Here is a 21584-nt window from a genome sequence, read left to right as displayed (position 1 = left end):
AATCATCAAGATTCTGCACTTGGTGACAAGTTTTTAATTTTTGGCATGGTGTTAGGTATGGGCATAAGGTTTTCAAAAACCATCGCAAGCAAGTTGGGCTCGCTCCCTAGTGGTCTGTTTGCATTGATTCCAATATTAGATATTTCAGTACATGGTTGAACCTCCAAATAATTGATATAAGAGATGTTTAAATGGATTCTGTTACTTCTGGAAAGGCATCATTTTCAAGATTGCACATATTTTCTCCCAGCTTACAGGCATTTTAATCTCCCGCCATCGTAAAAATGATGCCTTTACAGGAGTTAGATTTTCCTACATTTTTAGTATGTTATTTTCAGAACAGAACAGTGTCTGTACATGTCGTCCTCAGAGGTCTTGGTAATTCTAAAGTTAAAAGGGTATCATGTGCCTTGCTGCTGTAGCTGCTGTAGCTATACAGTCTTCCATTTTATGTTTAATCAATTACTTTCAACTGTTGTCAACAACACAAGTTAACTGTCAAGTGGCGGTACATTTTATGTAGTCATGTGATATTTGATCCAAGTCCATAAAGATGTCATTAAGTCCTGGTGACATTCGTTTATTACAATATAATGAGTAAAAATGACTCTACCCAGATTCCTTCATAACTCACCAATGGCTTTAAATTGCAGACCAGCAGGTGGGACCTCTGTGTGAATTTGTGTTGAGTCTTCTAATGGAAGTTCAGGTCCTGCATAAGGAGAGGCGGATAATGAAATGAGCTCTGTGAGTGGACATGACATTCATGTAATGGGACTCTTGTCATTATCTAGGGAGAATGACATTCATATCTTGCCAGCAGAACTACCAGATTAGCCTGGTAACCAATGAGCACCTCGGCCTGTGGAGCTGACACTGTTGCATAAGTTGAATGGGCCACACAAGTTAACACATTACTTCAGAATGAGTCGTTTTGAAGTAATTCTTTTAGAACAAAAGACTCCAGACAACCTTAAAAATAACTTTTTTTTGTAATGCTTTTTGTGAGTTTATTTTGTATTTCATAGTCAGTGTGTTCTGTATATTGTTCAGAACAGTGGTTCTCAAACCTTCTCATGTCAAGGACCCCCCATACAAGATTTGTATTGTCAAAATGTTTAAAAAATATGGACACATTTTCAAGATGTTTTGAAAATAGCAGATCTACAAGCTCACATGAGCTTGTATAGTAGATCGGCTATTTTCAAATAGCCTATATAGTTTTAAAGTGTTTTAACTGTTATTGATGCTATATTAACAAATTTAGCTATGGGACCCCAAATAACCCACCTGGTGGTCCCTAGATCCTAGCCTGATTTTCAGACTGAAGCTGCGTGGAGCTTCAGTCTGAAATTGGCTGCACTGTAGTCGATTACTTGGGGGAGGGGATTAGCATTTCCCTAAACCAATCACAAGAGATCTAAGGATCCGCCTACATGCCTACATGATCCGCCTACAGGCTAGTGTCGCACAGCTTGAGAACGCCCCGTGGCGCTGATTGGCTTGTCGTAAGACCCACCCCCACCTCCGACTCTGATTTGAAAGGTATTTCTTCTACCGTGAAAAGCCATAGCTCACATTATGACACCAGACCAAGAGGAGCCCCACTCAGAGAGTGGGCGGGGTCTATGGTCTGGAACCAGGCTACCCAGATCCCACTTTGAGAACCACTTCTTTAGAATTAGACTAATTGACATAATGGAGGACACATCTTAACTGCTCTCTATTGATACTAGATGTGTCTAGTAATGAACCTGTAGCTGAAGAATATTAAGGTAGTTGCATGTGCTGGCCAATTAAAGTGACACCTATTCTGAAAATGAAAACGAAAATAGTCTCCGGCCTTCGGCCATCCGGCCTGGCGGAGACAATACAAATAGCAGTACATGTGATCTTACCAAGGCTCTTCAACAGGAGGGGTTGGTGTTGTTTAAGGGCATCGTAAAATGCTTCTCTAACGACTGTTCCACCTGGATCTAACACCTTTGTATACAGTCTCCTCATTTGGTCCATGCTTGTCTTCTCAGCTTGAATCCCAGCAGAGATCTCAGGATGGACCTTGGTTCCTAGACTGTCTACTATAGGCAAGACTGTGGTGACCTTTTGAATCAACTCTGCCCTCTGCTGGATCACAAAATGTGCTGTTTGCAAGAGAAAAAGAGAGTGTTTGAGATAAATGTATCGCAGAACATTTTGATTATGTGAATGCAAAATAAAGCTCTCTGCAACTACAGTATACATCCCCACAAGAATAGTAGTGGAATAACTGGTACATTCATAGTTTGGGAATATGATATTGAGTATGTACATACTGGTAAACAGAAGGTAGCACCAGAAAAAGCTCACCTTTTTCTGCATCCATCTTTTCTGAAGTCAAGCCGTCACCAGCACCCTGTTGTACACAGTCATGTTATTGTAATCATATCATGCCTGAGTGCTATTGTTCAACATTCTTGTATTTAGCAATAACCACCCCATTGCATCAACATACATCTTAGGTATTCTCTCAATATTTCATTTGGAATTAGGCCTTAAGCTTAATTTATACCTCAGGGTAAACAGTAAATTGTAAACACATCATTCAACCGGTTTCAGATGTCAAAACGATAATAAATATGTCAAAATATTGTCAAATATTTCATTAGAATTTGAATGACAACTTATGGAGACTGGAGATATAGAAGTTAATTCATATTGCATATTTGGAAATTGACCTAGGTTGACCATAGGTTGACCATTGACCATAGGTTGCAGTGAGGCAAATTTGTTAGTGGATGTGCTGAAATAATTTCAGTTCTCTAGTAGCCTATCCACGGCAAAATGTAAAAAATGTTTGGGCGTTTTGACTGTAGGCTACTATTAACCACACACTTTTTTTTTCAAATCATGTCCGCACTTTATTTAATGAATTTAACATGATCGTATAACATGTGGAAACATTTGCTCTCAAATGCAGCTAATTCTGAGATTGTGTTATGTTATGCACATCACATTATCTGTGTGATGTGCTATGATTTTATCCCACATTGACTATTGTTTCACAAATTGGTATTTTACAGGTGTGATGATGTGTATCTCTGTTCTGTTTTTCTTTTGAAATGTAATATACTCTATTGTTGCTTGTTTTTATGTGTTTTTGTGGGGACTGCTGGTGAAAATGAGCATCATTGCTATAAGTCTGGTGTATTTACATTACATTACTGTTCATTAACATATGGCGTCCGTCTAAATAAACAAATAAAGTAAAGCTGTGAATAAAGAAGACAACAGTAAACAGATGTACTGTACCTGGGTCTGTGGAGCTGCCACAGATGCTGAAGGTGACTGGTCCTCCATTCTGGGCTTTACAAATGACAGCACAGAACCTGCACAATAACACCATGTCACAGTTAACACATTGACTGCCATAGAGTTTTCTAGAAAAGGCTTCCCCACTGCCAGACATTTTGACCATTCTGACTCATCTTTGAGGACTCACAGAATATTTTGTGCTATGACTATGAACACATGGAATATCTCAAAACAAAGCTTAGAATCTCTTCTTTCATCTGAAAAGTGAGTTGATAGCATGTTCCGTTTTTTAGCTAGAGGTAGTTGAATACAGGTTGGTTTTCACCAAAAACAGACCTTTTTGTTTAGAATCAGAGTTATGAGCGTTTTAGTAAGACACACACTTTAGAGGCATAAAAATGATTTCAAAAGTGTTTGACATTTATTTTGCGCCTTCATTGACATCAGTCATGTAAACAATACTTGTTTATAAAAAATAAAAAATAAACTGCCTTTGATTGTACATTTATCACTGTTTCCAAAGTGCAAGCTTATTTCAGCTCAATTCAAACTAAAGTTTCACTTTTTTTTTTTTTCTTTTTTTTTTTTCCCTCAAATAATAATAAAGAATAATAATTTCAAATTCAAAGTGCAACACATAGGTCATTGAGAGCTTCCTTTTCCAAACTTTTTGCCACAGTCAACATCTCAAGCTACAGTACACCATGCAGTAGCAACAAATAGCAGATCTACAAGCTTGCCTTTTTTTCCTTTATGCCATTTATGACAATTTGTGAATACTGTAGTTCAACATCAAAACATTGGTGCAATTAGTGCAAAATAAATAAATAAAAAGTCTAGACAACAGTGTTGTGCATACTAGGCAGTGTGTAGATGAAGGTTGAACAAAGTACAACCGTTCCACTGTAAGGCACGAAGTGCAAGTCATTTCAAACTAAATGTAACTACATCAAATAATAATTCCAAGTTCAAAGTCCAACACATAGGTCATCGAGAGCTTCCTTTTCCAAACGTTTTGCCACAGTCAAAATCTCAAGCTACAGTACACCATGCAGTACATACTACATTCATAGCAACAAATCTATAGCTTGCCTTTTTTTCTTTATGCCATTTATGACAATTTGTAGGGATTTCTAGGGAGTTCAACATCAAACAATTGGTGCAATTAGTGCAAAATAAATAAATAAAAAGTCTAAACAGTGTTGTGCATACGGCAGTGTGTAGAGGTAGGTTGAACAAAGTAGCAGCCGTTTCACTGTAAAGCACAAAGTGCAAGTCATTTCAAACTAAATGTAACTACGTCAAATAACAATAAATAATAATCATTCAAATCAATACATTGGTGCAATTAGTGCAAATAAACAAAAATAAAGTTCTTCAGCGTGCGTCTACCCTTTCCCTACCCTGAAACCAAATGGACCCGTAAACTAATAGTCATCTACGTTGTGGTAACGCCATGCACAGTCTTGGTGCAAGGGCACAAGACAGGACTTGCACTCATACCTTGTCTCGCTCCGTATGTTCTTCCCTCGCTTCTTCTTTGCACACTTTGATCGGGCACAGACCCTGCAAACCTTTTGTGTGAACTTCTTAGAAGTACTTGGGAATTGGATGAGTTGATGATCTTTACTTTTGCCATTCAGCCTGGACCGAGGGTCAACCAGTGGTGGCCTTGGGGGGACATGTGGGACATTTGGTTTGCCGGGGCGATCCCCAGGAGGCGGGGCCTCACTCCTACCCTCCTGAGGACCGGCGTCACCCTCTTCCTCTGCCCCTTCCTCAGGAGGCGGGGCCTCATTCCTACCCTCCTGAGGAAGGTCTTCACCCTCTTCCTCGGCCCCTTCCTCAGGAGGCGGGGCCTCATTCCTACCCTCCTGAGGAGGGGCCGAGGGTGGTCCAGGACTTCACTACTGCCATGATGAAGGAGAAGAAGTCTTGAATGCGGCCTGGGTGCCTGGCCTTGTAGATGATGAAGGCGTTGAACATGGATATCTGGAGCATGTAAAAAAATAACTTCTTCGTCCACTTCCTGGTTTTCCTGGTGCACATGTAGTAGCTGAGGTTTTGGTCCAGCCTGTGGACCCCGTTCATGTACTTGTTGTATTCAGTAACACACACTGGCCTCATTTCGGTCACCCTCTTCCTCTTCCGTGTCTCCTTCGAGGTCACGGGCAGCATCTCATCAGGTTGCAGTGTGGAGATCATGGTGACAATCTTTGTTTTCTTGGGTCGCCATGCCACTACCATCACGCCCTTGTGATGACGTGACATGGACGACCCAAGTGGCAGCTTCGCATTGGTCACCTCGGCGATGGCTGGTGGCTGCCCTCGGTTCCTACGGAGAGTCCCGCAGACGTAGGTCCCCTTCTTCAGGAGCATAATGGACATCTTCACTGAGTTGTAGAGGTTGTCCATGTATAGCCTATATCCTAAACCTGCTAAATCACCTAGTAGGTTAGTTATAGTGTCAGGTAGGGAGTGATTCACGCCACAGTGCGGCTGCATGTGGTGGAGGTAGCCGGTTGCAGACTCGCACAGAATGTATGACTTGATGCCGTACTTGACGGGCTTTTGTGGGGCATAGACTTTGAAGGCCAGGCGTCCACGCCACAATAGCATGCCCTCATCAATACTGATGTTCTCCTTCGGCAGATACATTTCCTGGAAGTTGACCAGCAAGGACTGCAGCACTGGGCGGATTCTCCAGAGGTTGTCTTTAGGGTCAAGGCGGGGCATGGTGTTGTCGATGAAGTGCAGGTTACTCAGGATGAGCTGGAACCTGTTCCGCGACATGACCTTGCCGAAGACGGCGGACGACAGGTACTCGTCAGTGGACCAGTACATCTCGAGGTCCGGCTTTGGGTTGACTCCGGTGAGAAAAAAGAGCCCTAGAAAGTTCTTGAGCTCCTCTACAGTGAGATCATTATCTTTCCAGGCCTTTGCTCTGGCATACTGCAGATCACTGGGCGGCTGCTGTTTGTGATACAGGTTCGTCTGGACGCAGATCTCCTCCAGGATCTCATCCGACACCAGCAGCTCTAGGAAGTCCACGGGGTCAACAGACTGCAGATCAGCAGCCGCATTCTGAGGACCCGGAGTCCCGGCTGAGAAGGGGATGTCCCGAGGACACCAGCCTGTGGCATGCCACACACGGGGAGGACCCTTGCCCTTTCGAGGCCTGCCACCACCTGTGAATTATAGAAATAGATAATTACCATAAAATACATTTGTTTTGACACACACACACACACACACACACACACACACACACACACACACACACACACACACACACACCTCTCACCTCGACTAGGACCAACAGATTCTCCTCCACCCATGTCGCCCTCGATCTCATCCCCAGCTGGCCCTGCAATAACACATCAATTCAGGCATTTAGCAAAGCATTTATCATCATCATATAGATCACATGAATGCATATATATACAGAATAAATACATATGAGAGAATACATTTACATTGCCCTGTGGGGATTTAGCATTTTTTATTCCAGTGATAATAATTCTTACCTCTACAACCACCGCCATCAGCTCCAACCGCTCCCTCCAACTCCTCCACAGCCGCCTCAGCCTGTAACCCTAGAATAACATAAAATATACTTTTATAAATATTATGTCCATCTTTAGCAAATCATTTATCATCATCATATAGACCACATGCCACATATATACACACTGAATAAATAAATATGAGATGTGAATAAATATACATTTACCATTGCCCTGGTTTTAGCATTTTTTTTATTCCTGTGATATGATTGTGACATCTCACTCACCTCTACTACGGTCACCACCATGTCCACCTCCATCCATTGGCTCCAAAGCCTCACCAGTGTCAGAATCTAGAATACAATTTCAAATACTTTGGTGAATATTATGCATTTAGCAAACACTCTTATCCAGACAGAGCTACTTACCATAGGCACATATGAGATCAAATAGTAACTACATTACTGTCATAGTGGAATTACAAAGGCAATTTTTCAAATACTTTGTGGACATGACCTGATCGTGACCTGACCATCAACTTGCATGATGATCAGGTCATAATCAGGTCATGGATGTCATAATAAAAGACATCAAAGGCTTCAGTTCAGGTCAGAACAACAACATCAACAAAAAACATTTGATCCAACAGGATTTTTGTTGTTGTTATTGTGGCCTGACCTGAACGGACACTCTGATGTATTTTATATTATGACAGCCATCATGTGTAGAGGGAGGGAGGGAGCAGTGCACCTGGCATTTTCACAAAGCATAATAAAATGAGCAGATCTACAAGCTCACAAGCTTGTAGATCTGCTATTTTTAGGTGTTCTTTTTACACAATAAATCAATAGGGCCTAAACATTGTCATCATCTGATAGATAGATGCATATATAGATCGCGTTGCGAGTCGTTGTACGAGGCTCGCTCCGTTGTGGTCGCGAACCACAGGTTGAGAACCACAGGTTCAGAGCCTAAAAGGGCCTGTCTTTTGTGTTGCCAGATTGTGGGAGAGTAATAAGCAACCAGGTCTATGAAAACGAGCCCAAAAGAAGCGACTAGCCGAGTATAGGCCACATGAGCACTTCAAAACTATCTGAAAATAGCCGATCTACAAGCTCACAACCACAATCACAAACAGCTTTACAGAAAAACAAGCCCAGCGTGGCATTTTCACAAAGCATAATAAAATGAGCAGATCTACAAGCTCACGAGCTTGTAGATCTGCTATTTTTATGTGTTCTTTTTACACAATAAATCAATAGAGCCTAAACATTGTCATCATCTGATAGATAGATGCATTGAAGATGGCGTTGCGAGGCGTTGTACGAGGCTCGCTCCGTTGTGGTCGCGAACCACAGGTTGAGAACCACAGGTTCAGAGCCTAAAAGGGCCTGTTGTTTTGCGTTGCCAGATTGTGGGAGAGTAATAAGCAACCAGGTCTATGAATAACACGATCAAATCAACAAGTAACGAATACAAATCGATCAAATCAACTAGTAACAAATAAAACGATAAAAAATGTATGCTTACCACTGGAAAAAGGACTATGGCCCCCACGGTCCCGACGGCTCTCACCCGTCGGTAGCCAAACAGAGCCCCCAGAGTCGCCACTGGAGTCACTGTCTGAGTCACTGTCTGAGTCCTCCTCACGATCGGACTCAAACCTGATCTCACTCTCCGTGTCACTGACGGCCCACTCGGGACCATGAACCCGAACAACAGGCACGGTGACGGTGGAGATCCGTGCACTCCGACGGACGGGCGGAACCTCGCGGTCCTGGGTGTCGTCAGGTCCGACAATCGGACCTGGCTGGAGGTTCACAGGCGGAACCACAGGAGCTTGCTCCCATGGAGCTGCTCCATCAGGAGCCCCGGTCCATGGACTGCTGCCCAGATCCTGGGGTGTTCTTGCGCTTGCGTGTGCGCTTCCCTAACATAGCTACTCTCTCACAGTAGCTACACTATAAATAAATATAAACTTTCTCCTCTCTATTACCACCTATTTTTCTCCTATACTCTCCCTATATCGCCGATCACCTCTCCTACTATTACTTCTATTACTTCCACCTATTATTTACCTCCACGCCCTCTCTATCTATAAATATATATATATATATATATAGAACTCACTGGGATTTATATATATATCACTCACACTATGTAAATATCTGACTCACACACTACACACTACAATAATCACTACAATAATCACTCACACAAACTAACAATTCACTCAGATCACACTCGTTCACACACCGTTTCACACAAATTCACACAATCAAACTCACTCGTTCACTCACCGTCTCACTCGCTCCGTCTCAATCTCGCAACTATACTACTACTACTACTACTACTACTACTACTACTACTACTACTACTACTACTACTAACACTACTACCAACAATCTATCTATCTATCTCTCTCTCTGTCTATCTCTCGATCGGCTCTGAATAATCTCTGGTTTGAAAAAGCAAGAATGATGCGGCCTCGCTTTTGAAGCTTTTCGTTTGGTCATGTGACCGATCACGCTCGCGTGTCTGTGTGTGTGCGTGTGCGTGTGCGTGTGCGCGCGCGCGCCCGCGCAGGACCCCGTTTATTTTCTAAACAACAATGGCGGCGACGATCACATCAAAGCACCGACAGCTGTGTAAAATTTAGGAGGCCGGGTCAGGAAAAGTTCATCCCCTCCCCCGCGAGTGTGCACATAGACCACACGCGCGCACGCTCGCCCCGAGCGCGCGCATGCTCCCGCCCGCACTCACACACTCACTGATCACAGTCAGTGAGGCAGCCAGGCAGAGAGAGAGAGGCTGCTCGCTCGGATCAAACTTTCGGTTTGATACAAGCGGATTGGCGGACCCCCTGACATTATGCAGCTTTGGTGCTTTGTAATAACAGGTTTTATGTGATCACGTGATTGGATCAAGAGATTTTTCAACTTCTATGTGGTCTAGATGGATGATATTTTGTGACGATGTGCCTGAGGGGGTAATCTAACCATTAAAAAGACCATGGCCCGTAGGCTACGGGATCGGCGCTTTACGGTTGGATTTATCGGCCCGTAGAACTACGGGCCTGGCGGTCAATGTGTTAAGTGAAGAAACTCTTAGTGAAGAAAAACTAAACCAAAAAACAACAACATTCAACAAAACAAACTCTCAGAAAGTGAAAAGACAGAATCATAATTAGTTTCACATGAATAATATATCAGACCGCCAAATCAGCAGCGCCTAAGCAGTGTCCCTTGTTGGGGGGAATGATCTCCATTGTAAGACAATTAGACCTAGATAGCTCATTTAATTCAAACTGTATCCAATCATTAAAAACATATATATGTATATATAAAATGTAAGTATTTTGTTTAAGAACGAGAGCTTTGTGTAACTACAGCGTAGCTGCTCTGACCTGGTGACATCACGTCCGATTACTTACTTACTGCATTTTGCACATCTAGTTGAAATGTATCTTCCATCTGATTGCGAACGCAGCGGAAGGAGGCACGCAGAAGGCAAGTGTTGCTTACTATGAAACCGTGCTCGGGTTGTGTGTGTGTCCGTGTGTCCGTCTGTGTGCAGTATTGTGTGCACTGCCTGTTGCTGAAATCCGCCTGCCCCTGGGTGACTAATTACACTCCTCTGAGAGAAATATAGCAGCTACAGTCAAAAATAACACATCTAAAAGCATCTAGACGAGTTCATCTATTGGGATATCTAAGAATTCCATGTCATTTGTGCATATTTCAGGCCGGATGGCAAGTTCAAAACGCCTTAGTTTGAGGACAGTTTTAGATTTCTTCTTGCTATGTTATTTTCGCGCTGCGTTCGCTTCCCGCGTTCGCGAGTCTAACTTGTGTATTTATGGAAGAGTGTTGATAATGACTGATTCATGATATCTATCTATCTATTTATCTATCTATCTATCTTTCTATCTATCTATCACAGTGTGCATGTCTATCAACAAATACATTTGATGTGCTGAATGTGGAAGTAATCTCATGGGACGGCAGCAGGTCGGAGCAGATCACCTGATTCGAATGCTATCAATGCATTGAATGGGGAAATAGGCGAGTTTATTAGACCTTTGAATGGGCGAAATAGGCGACCTACTTACCTACCCGCGATTTATCAGACCATTCATTGGGTGTTATCAAGACATACTAACCTACCAACGGACATGACTTAAATAGTTCAGTTTAGGTTTCGCTTTTGGTTTCGGACCATGACGGAGGCGCGCAGTGTCGAGGAGACTGGGTCTTCGTGGGTGTGGATCTGACCCACATCCTGTTCACCATGATGAAGATGAGCGGGCCCGAGGTCCGCCAGACATGATTGCATCAGAACGGCCTACACCATAACTTCCTCTTATCAATGACTTGCTGTTTCTGACAACGTACTGTATGTTGTGACCCGTTGCTATATATGGTGTTAGCTGCAATGGGGGACTTTTGGGGAAGGAAGGCCATATTAGGCTTGTCGGATGTAATCAAATTGTATAAATACTGCTGTATAATTCTGTTCGGGGGGTTGGTTGGTAGAGGAGCCTGGTGTGCGTATGAGGTGTTAGAATGTTCCCCCGACTTACGATCGGGCGAGGGACATAGCCTTGTATGTACGGAGCTTCTCCCATATTCCTCCCCCCCAATATTCTATTGGGCTCTCTCCTTTCAGATTGTCTTGGTGACCAGACTGCAACGAGGTTGCCGGGAGCGATAGTGGATTCTGCTGTATTCGACTGGGACCTTGGCATTGCCCATAATCTGGTTGAATAAACAGAGAATTTTGTCAGCTCCTAGCATTACCGATTTCTGGGTCACTTTATCTTAGGTAGCCTTATTGCATGGGAAATGATAGATTATTTCCAGATCTGATTCTGGGGATGTGTTTGTCAATGACCGTGTAGGTCGCAGGAATTGAGGAATATTATCCAGATTTAACATTCAAACAAGAATTCTAGGCAAGCCCGTATCTTGGTTGAATTAAGTTAATCTGGGGATATTTTTCTGTCTGTGCCGGGCACCTTAGATTGAGGACGCGGAGATAGAGCTTGGGGGTCTGTTGTCTGTTTTACCAGAAATGTTACCTTTCCCTTTTTTTTATTATTTTATACTATTGCCATACCCTGTATCACTTTGATTTTTAAAATAAAACTAATTTTCCTATGAGAGAAGTCGTAAGAGTTGAATTCTTCAAGGGACCTGTGGGTTCAACTTCCTCACCGTGGACCATGGGTGAGTGTGTGTGCGCAGTGTCTATTATTAATAGAATACGTGCATGTAGTGTTTGCCTATACAGGAATACTCATAGTTTCACAGCTACACTCGACCTGGGGTATTTCTGTTTAGGCATAGTCCCATTATGCTTTGGGAAGGGTTAAGTCTTTGACGAAACTATCGAATATAGCCAGACTACTGTGGCATATCTGGTTTAGACTTCGCAGGTCGTTACAGCAGTCACAGGCGAACTGTCACCCCGTGAAGGACCACCGAGGGAGCTAAGGCGACCGAGTTGCCGTCCTGAACGGTGTGACGTTCGCCTGTGCCTACTCAGCGCCGTTCGAGTTATGTACCGATAGGCACAGAATCGTAAATATTGTTGTGGGGACTGCTCCGCCTCCAAGTAGGTCAGTAGCTCCTGAATGAATGGTCTGATAAATCGCGGGTAGGTAGTAGGTCGCCTATTTCGCCCATTCAAAGGTCTAATAAACTCGCCTATTTCCCCATTCAATGCATTGATAGCACTCGAAGCCGGTGAGCAGATACAGTAGTTACCCATAAGCTCAAACAATTGAAACAAATAGTGTGGAAATGCTCAGAATATTTCCAACTTGTCGGAAATATAATCAAAAAGATATTGGACAGTGTTTTAACTATATAAGCTAATGTTTGTCTATAGCGTGGGCTTACAATGGAGATCATTCCCTGAGAAGGGGCATGGCTTTGGTGGTGAAGTGTGGCTGGTCTGATCTATTAAAAGTTATACTTAAACTGTAAAACTACGTATTGGTACAGAATTATTATACCTTACAGACTACCTTGAACAAGGCATAAACACATGGATATGAATTCAGGTCATTTGTGTAGCTTTATAAATAAATCACAATCATTTCATTACTGATGTGGCTCAACAACGTCACTGAAATGGACATTCAGAATGTGAGCTGTTTTTAAACATAATATTCTGTCTAATTGATCTTTTTCCCCTTATTTTTTCTCTTTTTGAGTTTGTCACATTTACATCCTGTCCAGTTACATCACAACCAAACCAAACAAAACAACACAAACACTATCTCCATCATAAACCACCAAGAACATTGTATCTCTTCCTCCAGATGTAATATAAGTATTTTCCACATACAGCAATATGAAGACATGTATAGGAAATGGATACATATATGGATAACTGTTTCTATCTGTCCATCACTGAAAGTCCAGACACAGTTGTTAGAAGTGATTTTGTGATGAGTGTGCTCATATCCAATCTATTTAATTCACTGAATCACAAGTATAAGAGTAGGTGACGCCAGACGATCCGTATTGATTAAAGTAATTATCAACTGCTGTCATGAATGGCAAAGAACAGTTTCAAAAAGGATTTTAAACACTTTTAAACACAGAAGAATAGAAACTCTTTACTGGTATCTATACTGTATATTCTACATCCAGTGTGTTGTGGATAAAACAGTGGAGTCAAACACAGTCAAGACACCCGAGAATACATTCATCTTTTAAAGCTTGTTATGAACATGGGATGTATGTTGCAACAGTCATGGATGTTCTACATCCATAGTGTGTCGTAGTGCGATTGCAACTGTATTGTTTTACATGACTGAGTGGTTTATGATTTATTACAGAACATACTGTACACACTCTACTTGGCAATAAACATAACAGCATAACATCTGTTTAGCAGTGTGGGACAACCAAAGGCATGGATGTGTGTGTAATGACAACTAGTAACAGATTCATGAAAAACTAATCACTTTTGACAGCAACAAATAGAGTAAGTAGCTTATGGACTCTGCTCTATGCTATGAGGGCTGCTGGGGACTGATGGGGAAACTGGACAACAGGGGCAATTCTGCAAATAGACCACATGGCCAGTTATTTGAGATCAATATAAGTAGGAAAATGAGCCTATATGTTATTTAGTCCGAACTATGTAATTTAGTCCGAAATAGACCCAAACTGGTCTAATTAAGTACATGTCTGAATACATGTACTTAGTTACTTGCCACATGTTGTAGCTATTCTTTTGTGTCCATCACAATTAGACTTGAGTGCCTTTGGTACCTGCATTCCTACATAACCAGGAATGTCTTTGAGTAAACAATTCAGTTTGAAACTTTTATAGGCCAGTGCCTATAGATTTTAGCACTGCACCAACCACCCAGCCCCCAGGCTGGAACAGTTAAGTTGATATTAAAGTTCTTATTCATATTTAAAAAGAGACAATAAAATATGCTGCTATTAATTCACATTTAAGCTTTTATGAAAGTGAGGTAAAACTTGTACTTCAGCTGATCTACAAGCTCACAACATGTCTTCTATTTTTATTATTTGAAACAGGGCTTAAGTGTTTAATTCATAATGCACTTTTTCCCTTCCTAGAAATGTAGTGAAGTTAAAAGTACAAAATGTGTTTTTGTCGTGGGGTGAAAGTGATACACATCCAAAATACTCAGAAGTCCTCAAATCTAAATTACTTCAGTAAAAGTTTGAGACCGTAACAATAAGCAAACCAAAAAAGACGATCTACAAGCTCACAACGAGCTCTATATACAATGTTTTAAATAAACTCCATAATGCTACTAAACGAGCCCTATATACAATCATTTCAATAACCTCCAGAGGGCAAAATCGAGTAGCGCCGATCATAGCACTATGTCGCGCAAAAAGCTTGGCCAATCAAACCCAGATGTCAAGTTTGTGACATTTTATGCAACATTTGTTGGCCAATCAAATCCGGATGTTAGGTTTTGTGACGCTCACCCAAGATAGGCTTTCTGGTAGCTTCAATGTTGCATTTGAACTGTTGTGTGGGAAAGACTGACCATCAGCAATGGTGTAATTTGTGCTTTGGATAAATGACGAAAATAAACTCTATAGTACTGAAACTGAAGCCTGAGTCTTACAGTAGTTTCACACATTTAGTCCAACAATGCCCACAAACAGGAGTTTTGAGCCACACACAATCTGTCTTAGTGAGGATGGGTAAGACCCGATTTTTGAAAAATGTGGACACGGCTCACAAAAGCGGCAATTTTTTTCTACATGCTCTCCATCACCATAGGTTTCATTTTGGAAGGGTAGCCACGTCATCAAGATGGCAGAAGGCGGCCATCTTGGATTGCAAAGATGGCCACCATGTAATATCTATAAGTGCCAATATCTCGGCTTCCAAGCCACTTAGAATGTCAATCTTGGTGTCTAAATATACATTTTCTGGGACAAGGAATGCAATAAAACTATAGGGAATATCAATAAGTGACTAATTCTGCCAATATTAGATAATTTGGTTGATTCTGGCCATATAAGTATTACACAATTGTATTAAAATGTATGTGTCGGCTAGATTATGCACAACATATTGGTATGAGTTTTTATCAAACTTTGACAGATCTGACTGTTGTTATCAATGGTGGAAAGTAACTAAGTACATTTACTTAAGTACTGTACTGGAATTTGAAAACTGAGGAATTTGTACTTTACTCGAGTATTTCCAATTTTCAATACTTTTACTTCTACTGCACTACAATTATTTGAAAACTTTAGTTACTAGTTACTTTTCAAATTATGATATTATGAAACATACATTAACCATTTTAGCCCTATTTTATACATAGGCTACACAAAAGACGTTCAAAGAGCAAACACTAGCACTTGTGCACGCCATCAGTGGGATGGGCAATCCGTTCCTAGATGATAGCCACGAGCTTCTAATGTTGGACACACGAAATGTGATTGACGAGTCAGTGGTTAACACAGTCCGCACTGTGGAATCAGTGGGCAGAGAACAGTACGACAAGTACCATAAGACAGTGATCATGGACCACACACACTCCATTCATGAGCCCATCAAAAAGAACTCACTGCCTCTCTTCAGATGCCTAACGCTCAAGATCAAGACCAAGCAGGCAGGGCAGATTTCAATGTTGAAGGATGATGTGGCACTCTTCTCCCGGTTAAATATAGCCATGCAACACAGAGAGGGGAACATGAGCACCTTCTTTAAACATGAAAACCATCCATACCCTCCCTCTCTATCTGACAGAGGGAAACTACGGCTGGGAAAGAAGTCAGATCTGCTAAATATTCTGACAGAAGACACAAGAAGAACTTCCAGCTACGTTTGATGTCAAAGTACTCGATGAAGCTGCTGTGGTGCACTTCCTGTCCACTACCAACATTACCACATTTGACGAATATGCCAGTTGTGTCTTTTGTTCCCCACATCATGAAACACCTGGAGATCTCCAAAAGAGTTGATGTGGTCTGGGATACTTACATCACCAGCAGCATAAAAGAGTCAACAAGGGAGAAGCGAGGCAAAGTGATACAACGGAAGGTGGCTGGTCAGAACAAGCTGCCGGGGAATTGGTCAGATTTCCTGCGTGATCCTATAAACAAGCAGGAACTCTTTGCCTTTCTCTCTGGGAAGATTGCATCCACTGCCTGGCCAGAGGGCAAGCTGGTCTTCATCACATCTGACATCACAGTGGTTGGCACAGACACCAGCCACTCGATGCTGCCATGTAACCATGAAGAGACCAACACCAGGATAGTGATTCACCTGCTTGATGCCCTGGAACATGGCTGTTCTACCTGCTTGATACGCACTGTGGATACGGATGTTGTCGTTATCCTCATCGACAAGTTCCATGCCCTGCTCACCAAGTATCCAGCTGCAGACATCTGGGTTGCTTTTGGCACTGGCAAGAACTACACCTATGTTCATATAAACACGATCTGCCATGCTCTGGGCAAAGACAAGTCCACAGCACTTCCCGTCTTCCACTGTTACACATGCTGTGACACAACATCAGCATTCTGCGGGAAAGGGAAGAAGTCAGCATGGGTGGCTTGGAATTCCTACCCTGAGGTCACCCAGGCCTTCAACTACATGGCAGAAAATCCATACACTTCTGTGACCATAGATGCCCAACACTTTCAGCTTCTTGAGCGTTTCACAGTCATCATGTATGATAAGACAAGTGATTTGGAATCTGTCAATGAAGCACGACGAGAGTTGTTCTGCCAGAAGAACAAAACGATGGAACACATTCCACCAACGCAAGATTCACTGCTGCAGCACGTGAAGCGAGTTGCCTACCAGTCTGGGATCTGGGCCACATCTGAACTGGCCCAGCAGCCGATACCCAGTCCAGAAGGATGGGGATGGACATTGGATGACAACAACCAGGTCTGGCTTCCTGTGTGGAGCATTCTACCGATGGCGTCAAAAGCCTGCAATGAACTGGTCAAGTGCGGTTGTAAAAGAGGTTGTGGTGCAAGGTGCTCATGCAAGAAGGCACACTGGAATTGCACAGATCTTTGCAGTTGTCAATGTGACAAATATTTTGAATGTTGTTATCCTTGAAAGTGAAGCTAATAATCTTCAATTCTCTTCATGCTCCATTCTTCAATGTGTCTGAAAATGATACATACATTGGCAGAATCAACCAAATTATCTAATCTTGGCAGAATTAGTCACTTATTGATATTCCCTATAGTTTTATTGCATTCCTTGTCCCAGAAAATGTATATTTTGACACCAAGATTGACCTTCTAAGTGGCTTGGAAGCCGACATATTGGCAATTATAGATATTACATGGTGGCCATCTTTGCAATCCAAGATGGCCGCCTTCTGCCATCTTGATGACGTGGCTACCATTCCAAAATGAAACCTATGGTGATGGAGAGCATGTAGAAAAAAATTGGCGCTTTTGTGAGCCGTGTCCACATTTTTTTGTTAACAGCCCTCACTGTCTGTCTGTCTGTCTGTCTGTCTGTCTGTCTGTCTGTCTGTCTGTCTGTCTGTCTGTCTGTCTGTCTGTCTGTCTTTTTCAAGACTTCACACTAAGTGTGTCTGACTCCCAAACCCACATGGAGCAACTGGTGTTCAACACATAAAGACAGTTTTGTTCCCATTTTAACCACATTAAGCATCCCTATTCTGGTCATGATATAATAGACCAACATTCTGCCAAAAACACAATCTACAATCTCTCAGCGAGTCACATTGGAATGTGTTATGAGCTTGTAGATCAGCTATTTTCAGCAAAGATATTTGGTAGTAGATCCATGGGGGACTGCAGTTAACTAAGTATAGGGGTTTACAGTAAGTGGTTAGGAGTATGTTCTACATACATTTGAGCTGCTCTTGTTCATCAATGTCCTTTCCTGAATGCTGTGTTTGTCAAGCTCCTTCTAGTCATATGTTCTCTTAAGCATCTACACCTGTGAGGGTGGTGAGGCATTCTGGGAGATGTAGTGTGTGCGATGGCGGCCATATTGTGATACAGCTCATTGGATCCGATATGGGAATGCACAGATATAAAAACGCAGATAACTCATTGGCCGCTGCAGTTCATTGGAGCGATGTGTCACCATGGCCGCCATATTGGGAAGGGTTAGCCGAGCCTTCTAATGCATGTCTGTCTATTGAAGCAGGCAGTCTCTCTACTATTAAATTATTATGTATTTTTGTTTATATCATTGTCAATTTTATTTAATTGTGGTAATTATTGTTACATTTTTGGACCAAAAAACGTCCATATCCATCACATTTGATAGTAATTTACCATAATTGACAGTCTCTGTTAGCCTGGTAAACCCTCCCTCCGGAAATCTAATTTCTATTTGATTCCTGGAGTGAGTCTGGCATGAACCGCCTCTCTGCAATATTGGCTGTGTATGCCAAACGGACGCGCCTATCAGCGTCGTCGCTCATTGTTCTGTGATTGACAGCTTACGTTGGCCAATCAGGTGGCGAGTTCGAGTGAGCCCAAAACACGAACGGCAGCCATCTTTTTCATGTGCGGCCAATTCTCCGCTATTTTTTTACTTCAAAAAGCTCTCTAACTTCTATTTTGAGGCACGGAATTTACTTATAAGATATCGTTTGGATAGAATGTAGTTGTTTAACTTCATATATGTGGTCAATTAATCATGACAAAGCCTATTTAAAAAATAATAATTAGAGAACCGGTAGGGGCGGGCAGTGACACCATTGTACCCGAAAAAGGCAACCCATTTTGGGTATGGCTGTCTCAAAAGTCCCGTCGCGTCACATTAAGACTGGTGAACTGCTGATTGGCTGAAGGGGAAAAATTATCATTGGCTGAAGGGGTTGTCAGTCAACGGTATTACTCCCGCCCAACTCCAGCACAGCCAATATTGCAGACAGGCGGATCAGGCCAGACTCACTCCTGAAATGAAATGGAATTGAGATTTCCGGAGGGAGGGTTTACCAGGCTAAGTCTCTGTTCCATATTCTAATGGCACTGAAAGCATACTGTACAGTTAACAAATAACACTCCAAGACAGTTGAAAGCAATTATAACATCAAAGTCGCAGAGTAGTAGCCTATAACATAGGATAATGGTTAATACAGCAAATAAATAAATAAAGTAAAATAACAAAAATCCCTGGAAGATAACATTTTTGCAAATGTTTTGCCGTGTTGCCACTCTGTAATTTGTGTGTAGTTTGGCGATGTGGTGAAGCAGGTCTCAATTAGTAGAATTGAGACACAACTAAAGACAATAACACAAACACTTTGTTCTGAACCAATCTCATCCAAAGCTGCACACAGACTAACCATGTTAGTCAGGTTGCTTAGGACCAGATATTTGAAAAATGTGGACATGGCTGACAAAAGCGTCAAATTTTCATCAACAAGTGACTATATCTGCCAAGATTTGAACATTTGGTTCATTCTGGCAATATATCTACACAACTTTGTATGCCTCGGCTAGATTATGCACAACATATTGGTATGATTTGTATTTAGCTTGACAATAGACTCTTTGTTATTTCCTATTAATTTTCAAAAAAAAGGAAGCAAGTGTTGAACCGCCTTCAATTGTTGCCTTCACTTGGTTTGCTCCAGCAGTCTGCATGTAACTACTGCAGAACTTTGACAGAGTAGCATACGTGGAAACTGTGATAAGAAAGGCTGCAGCAGAATAGTTATCTGAAGGGTTCTGGAGGTTACCATTTAGCAGACGCTCTTTATAAATGTGCGAAATGGTGCATTTATAGTTCACCTGTTGACAACCTCTGTATCACACACGCAAACACACACGCAAACACACACACACACACACACACACACACACTCACACACACACACACACACACACACACACACACACAGACAGACAGACAGACAGACAGACAGACAGACAGACAGACAGACAGACAGACAGACAGACAGACAGACAGACAGACAGACAGACAGACACACACACACACACCTTAAAGCCTTGTGCATTACATTCACCCATTCACACACACATTCACACACCGATGGTGGAGGAAACCATGCAAGGCACCAACCTGCTCATCGGGAGCAATTAGGGGTTCAGCGTCTTGCTCAAGGACACTTCCACACTAACTCTGGGGGAGCCCCCCAGCCCGGGATGGAATTGGGACCCTAACGGTTTCCAGTTCACTCTACCCGGCCCACTATACCCCTGAGCCACTGCCGCCCCTATTAGTCATCTAGAGAGACTTACAATGAGCAATATAAACACATACATCAAATGTAGAGAGACAGTGTAGTGACTCAGTCAACTAGGATCACAGGTAACCTAGCATCAATCTAAACAATATACTATCAAAAAATGATCTAGAGATTGAAAATATAGGATATCAGGTAAACAATAAACCTATTAAACCATTTAACATGGTGTCATGGATAAAATACTGTATCACAAATACAATGACTGATGAACTCATGGAACATGATGAATATATACAAACATCAAATCCATTTAAAAGACATAGACCAATGTCCAAAGACATAGACCAATAGCTTGGCACAACAGTGTAACTTTAATTATAGGCTTTCTGGTAGCCTCAGTTTTGCATTCTGTGCTACACCAGATCAGCTTGGTGTGGATGATTAAAATATGAAGATATTGTAGATTTGACTCAAACCCAAATGGAGCAACTGGTGTTCAAGACAATTAGACAGTTTTGCCCCTCCCTTCTAACCACTTGAACCCCAGCATCCCTATTCTATTCATGTCATAATAGGCAATAGTCTGCGAAAATAGGCAAGCATTTGCCTAAAATAGCTGATCTACAATCTCACAACATGTCATGTTGTACTTGTAACATGTTGTACTTGTAGAAGGTTGTATGAAATGGTGTGTTTGTTCATTTAATGTTCATTAATATTCATCTGGCAAACTCATCTATGATGTCAGACATGACTGCATGATGACTCATCAATAGAATGAGGTTTAGTAACATTCTATTGTTACCTGTTGAAACTATCTCACCAGCACTGACAATTTATAAGATAAATCAATGTTACTGAAGGTGTATTTTTTTTACAAAATGATTAGCATTAATTGATACAATTATGTCTCACATTCATGGTCATAATGTACCATGTAATACACATAATGTACTAATCAAACTAATCAATGTAGCATTTGAACTGGTGTGTGGGAAGGACTGGCCATCAGCAATGTTGGCTTTTTACTTTGGGTTTTGGATAGATGAAGAAAATAAACTCTGTAGTAAACTGAGGCGTGTCATAAGCCTTAATTTCAC

The 21584-nt window shown here is 41.9% G+C and overlaps 1 protein-coding gene across 1 annotated transcript in view; it reads right to left on the bottom strand.

Annotated features, from left to right (window-relative positions):
• Positions 1-21584, bottom strand: part of LOC308080231 (NACHT, LRR and PYD domains-containing protein 12-like) — a gene marked incomplete at its 3' end in the record, with an annotated part of 63789 nt that overhangs the window by 36181 nt on the left and 6024 nt on the right. The window contains exons 2-5 of the mRNA XM_080422007.1: positions 3289-3365; positions 2347-2392; positions 1899-2141; positions 635-712 (exon numbers count right to left, since the gene is read on the bottom strand). Coding sequence (XP_080278133.1) covers positions 635-712; positions 1899-2141; positions 2347-2392; positions 3289-3336 — 415 coding nt within the window. The 5' untranslated portion in view covers positions 3337-3365. The remainder of the gene's footprint in view (positions 1-634; positions 713-1898; positions 2142-2346; positions 2393-3288; positions 3366-21584) is intronic.

Source organism: Gymnoscopelus braueri (assembly GCF_963280865.1).
Source record: "Gymnoscopelus braueri genome assembly, chromosome: 24".
Classification (NCBI taxonomy): Eukaryota; Metazoa; Chordata; class Actinopteri; order Myctophiformes; family Myctophidae; genus Gymnoscopelus; species Gymnoscopelus braueri.
This window is presented reverse-complemented; position numbering and strand designations above follow the sequence as displayed.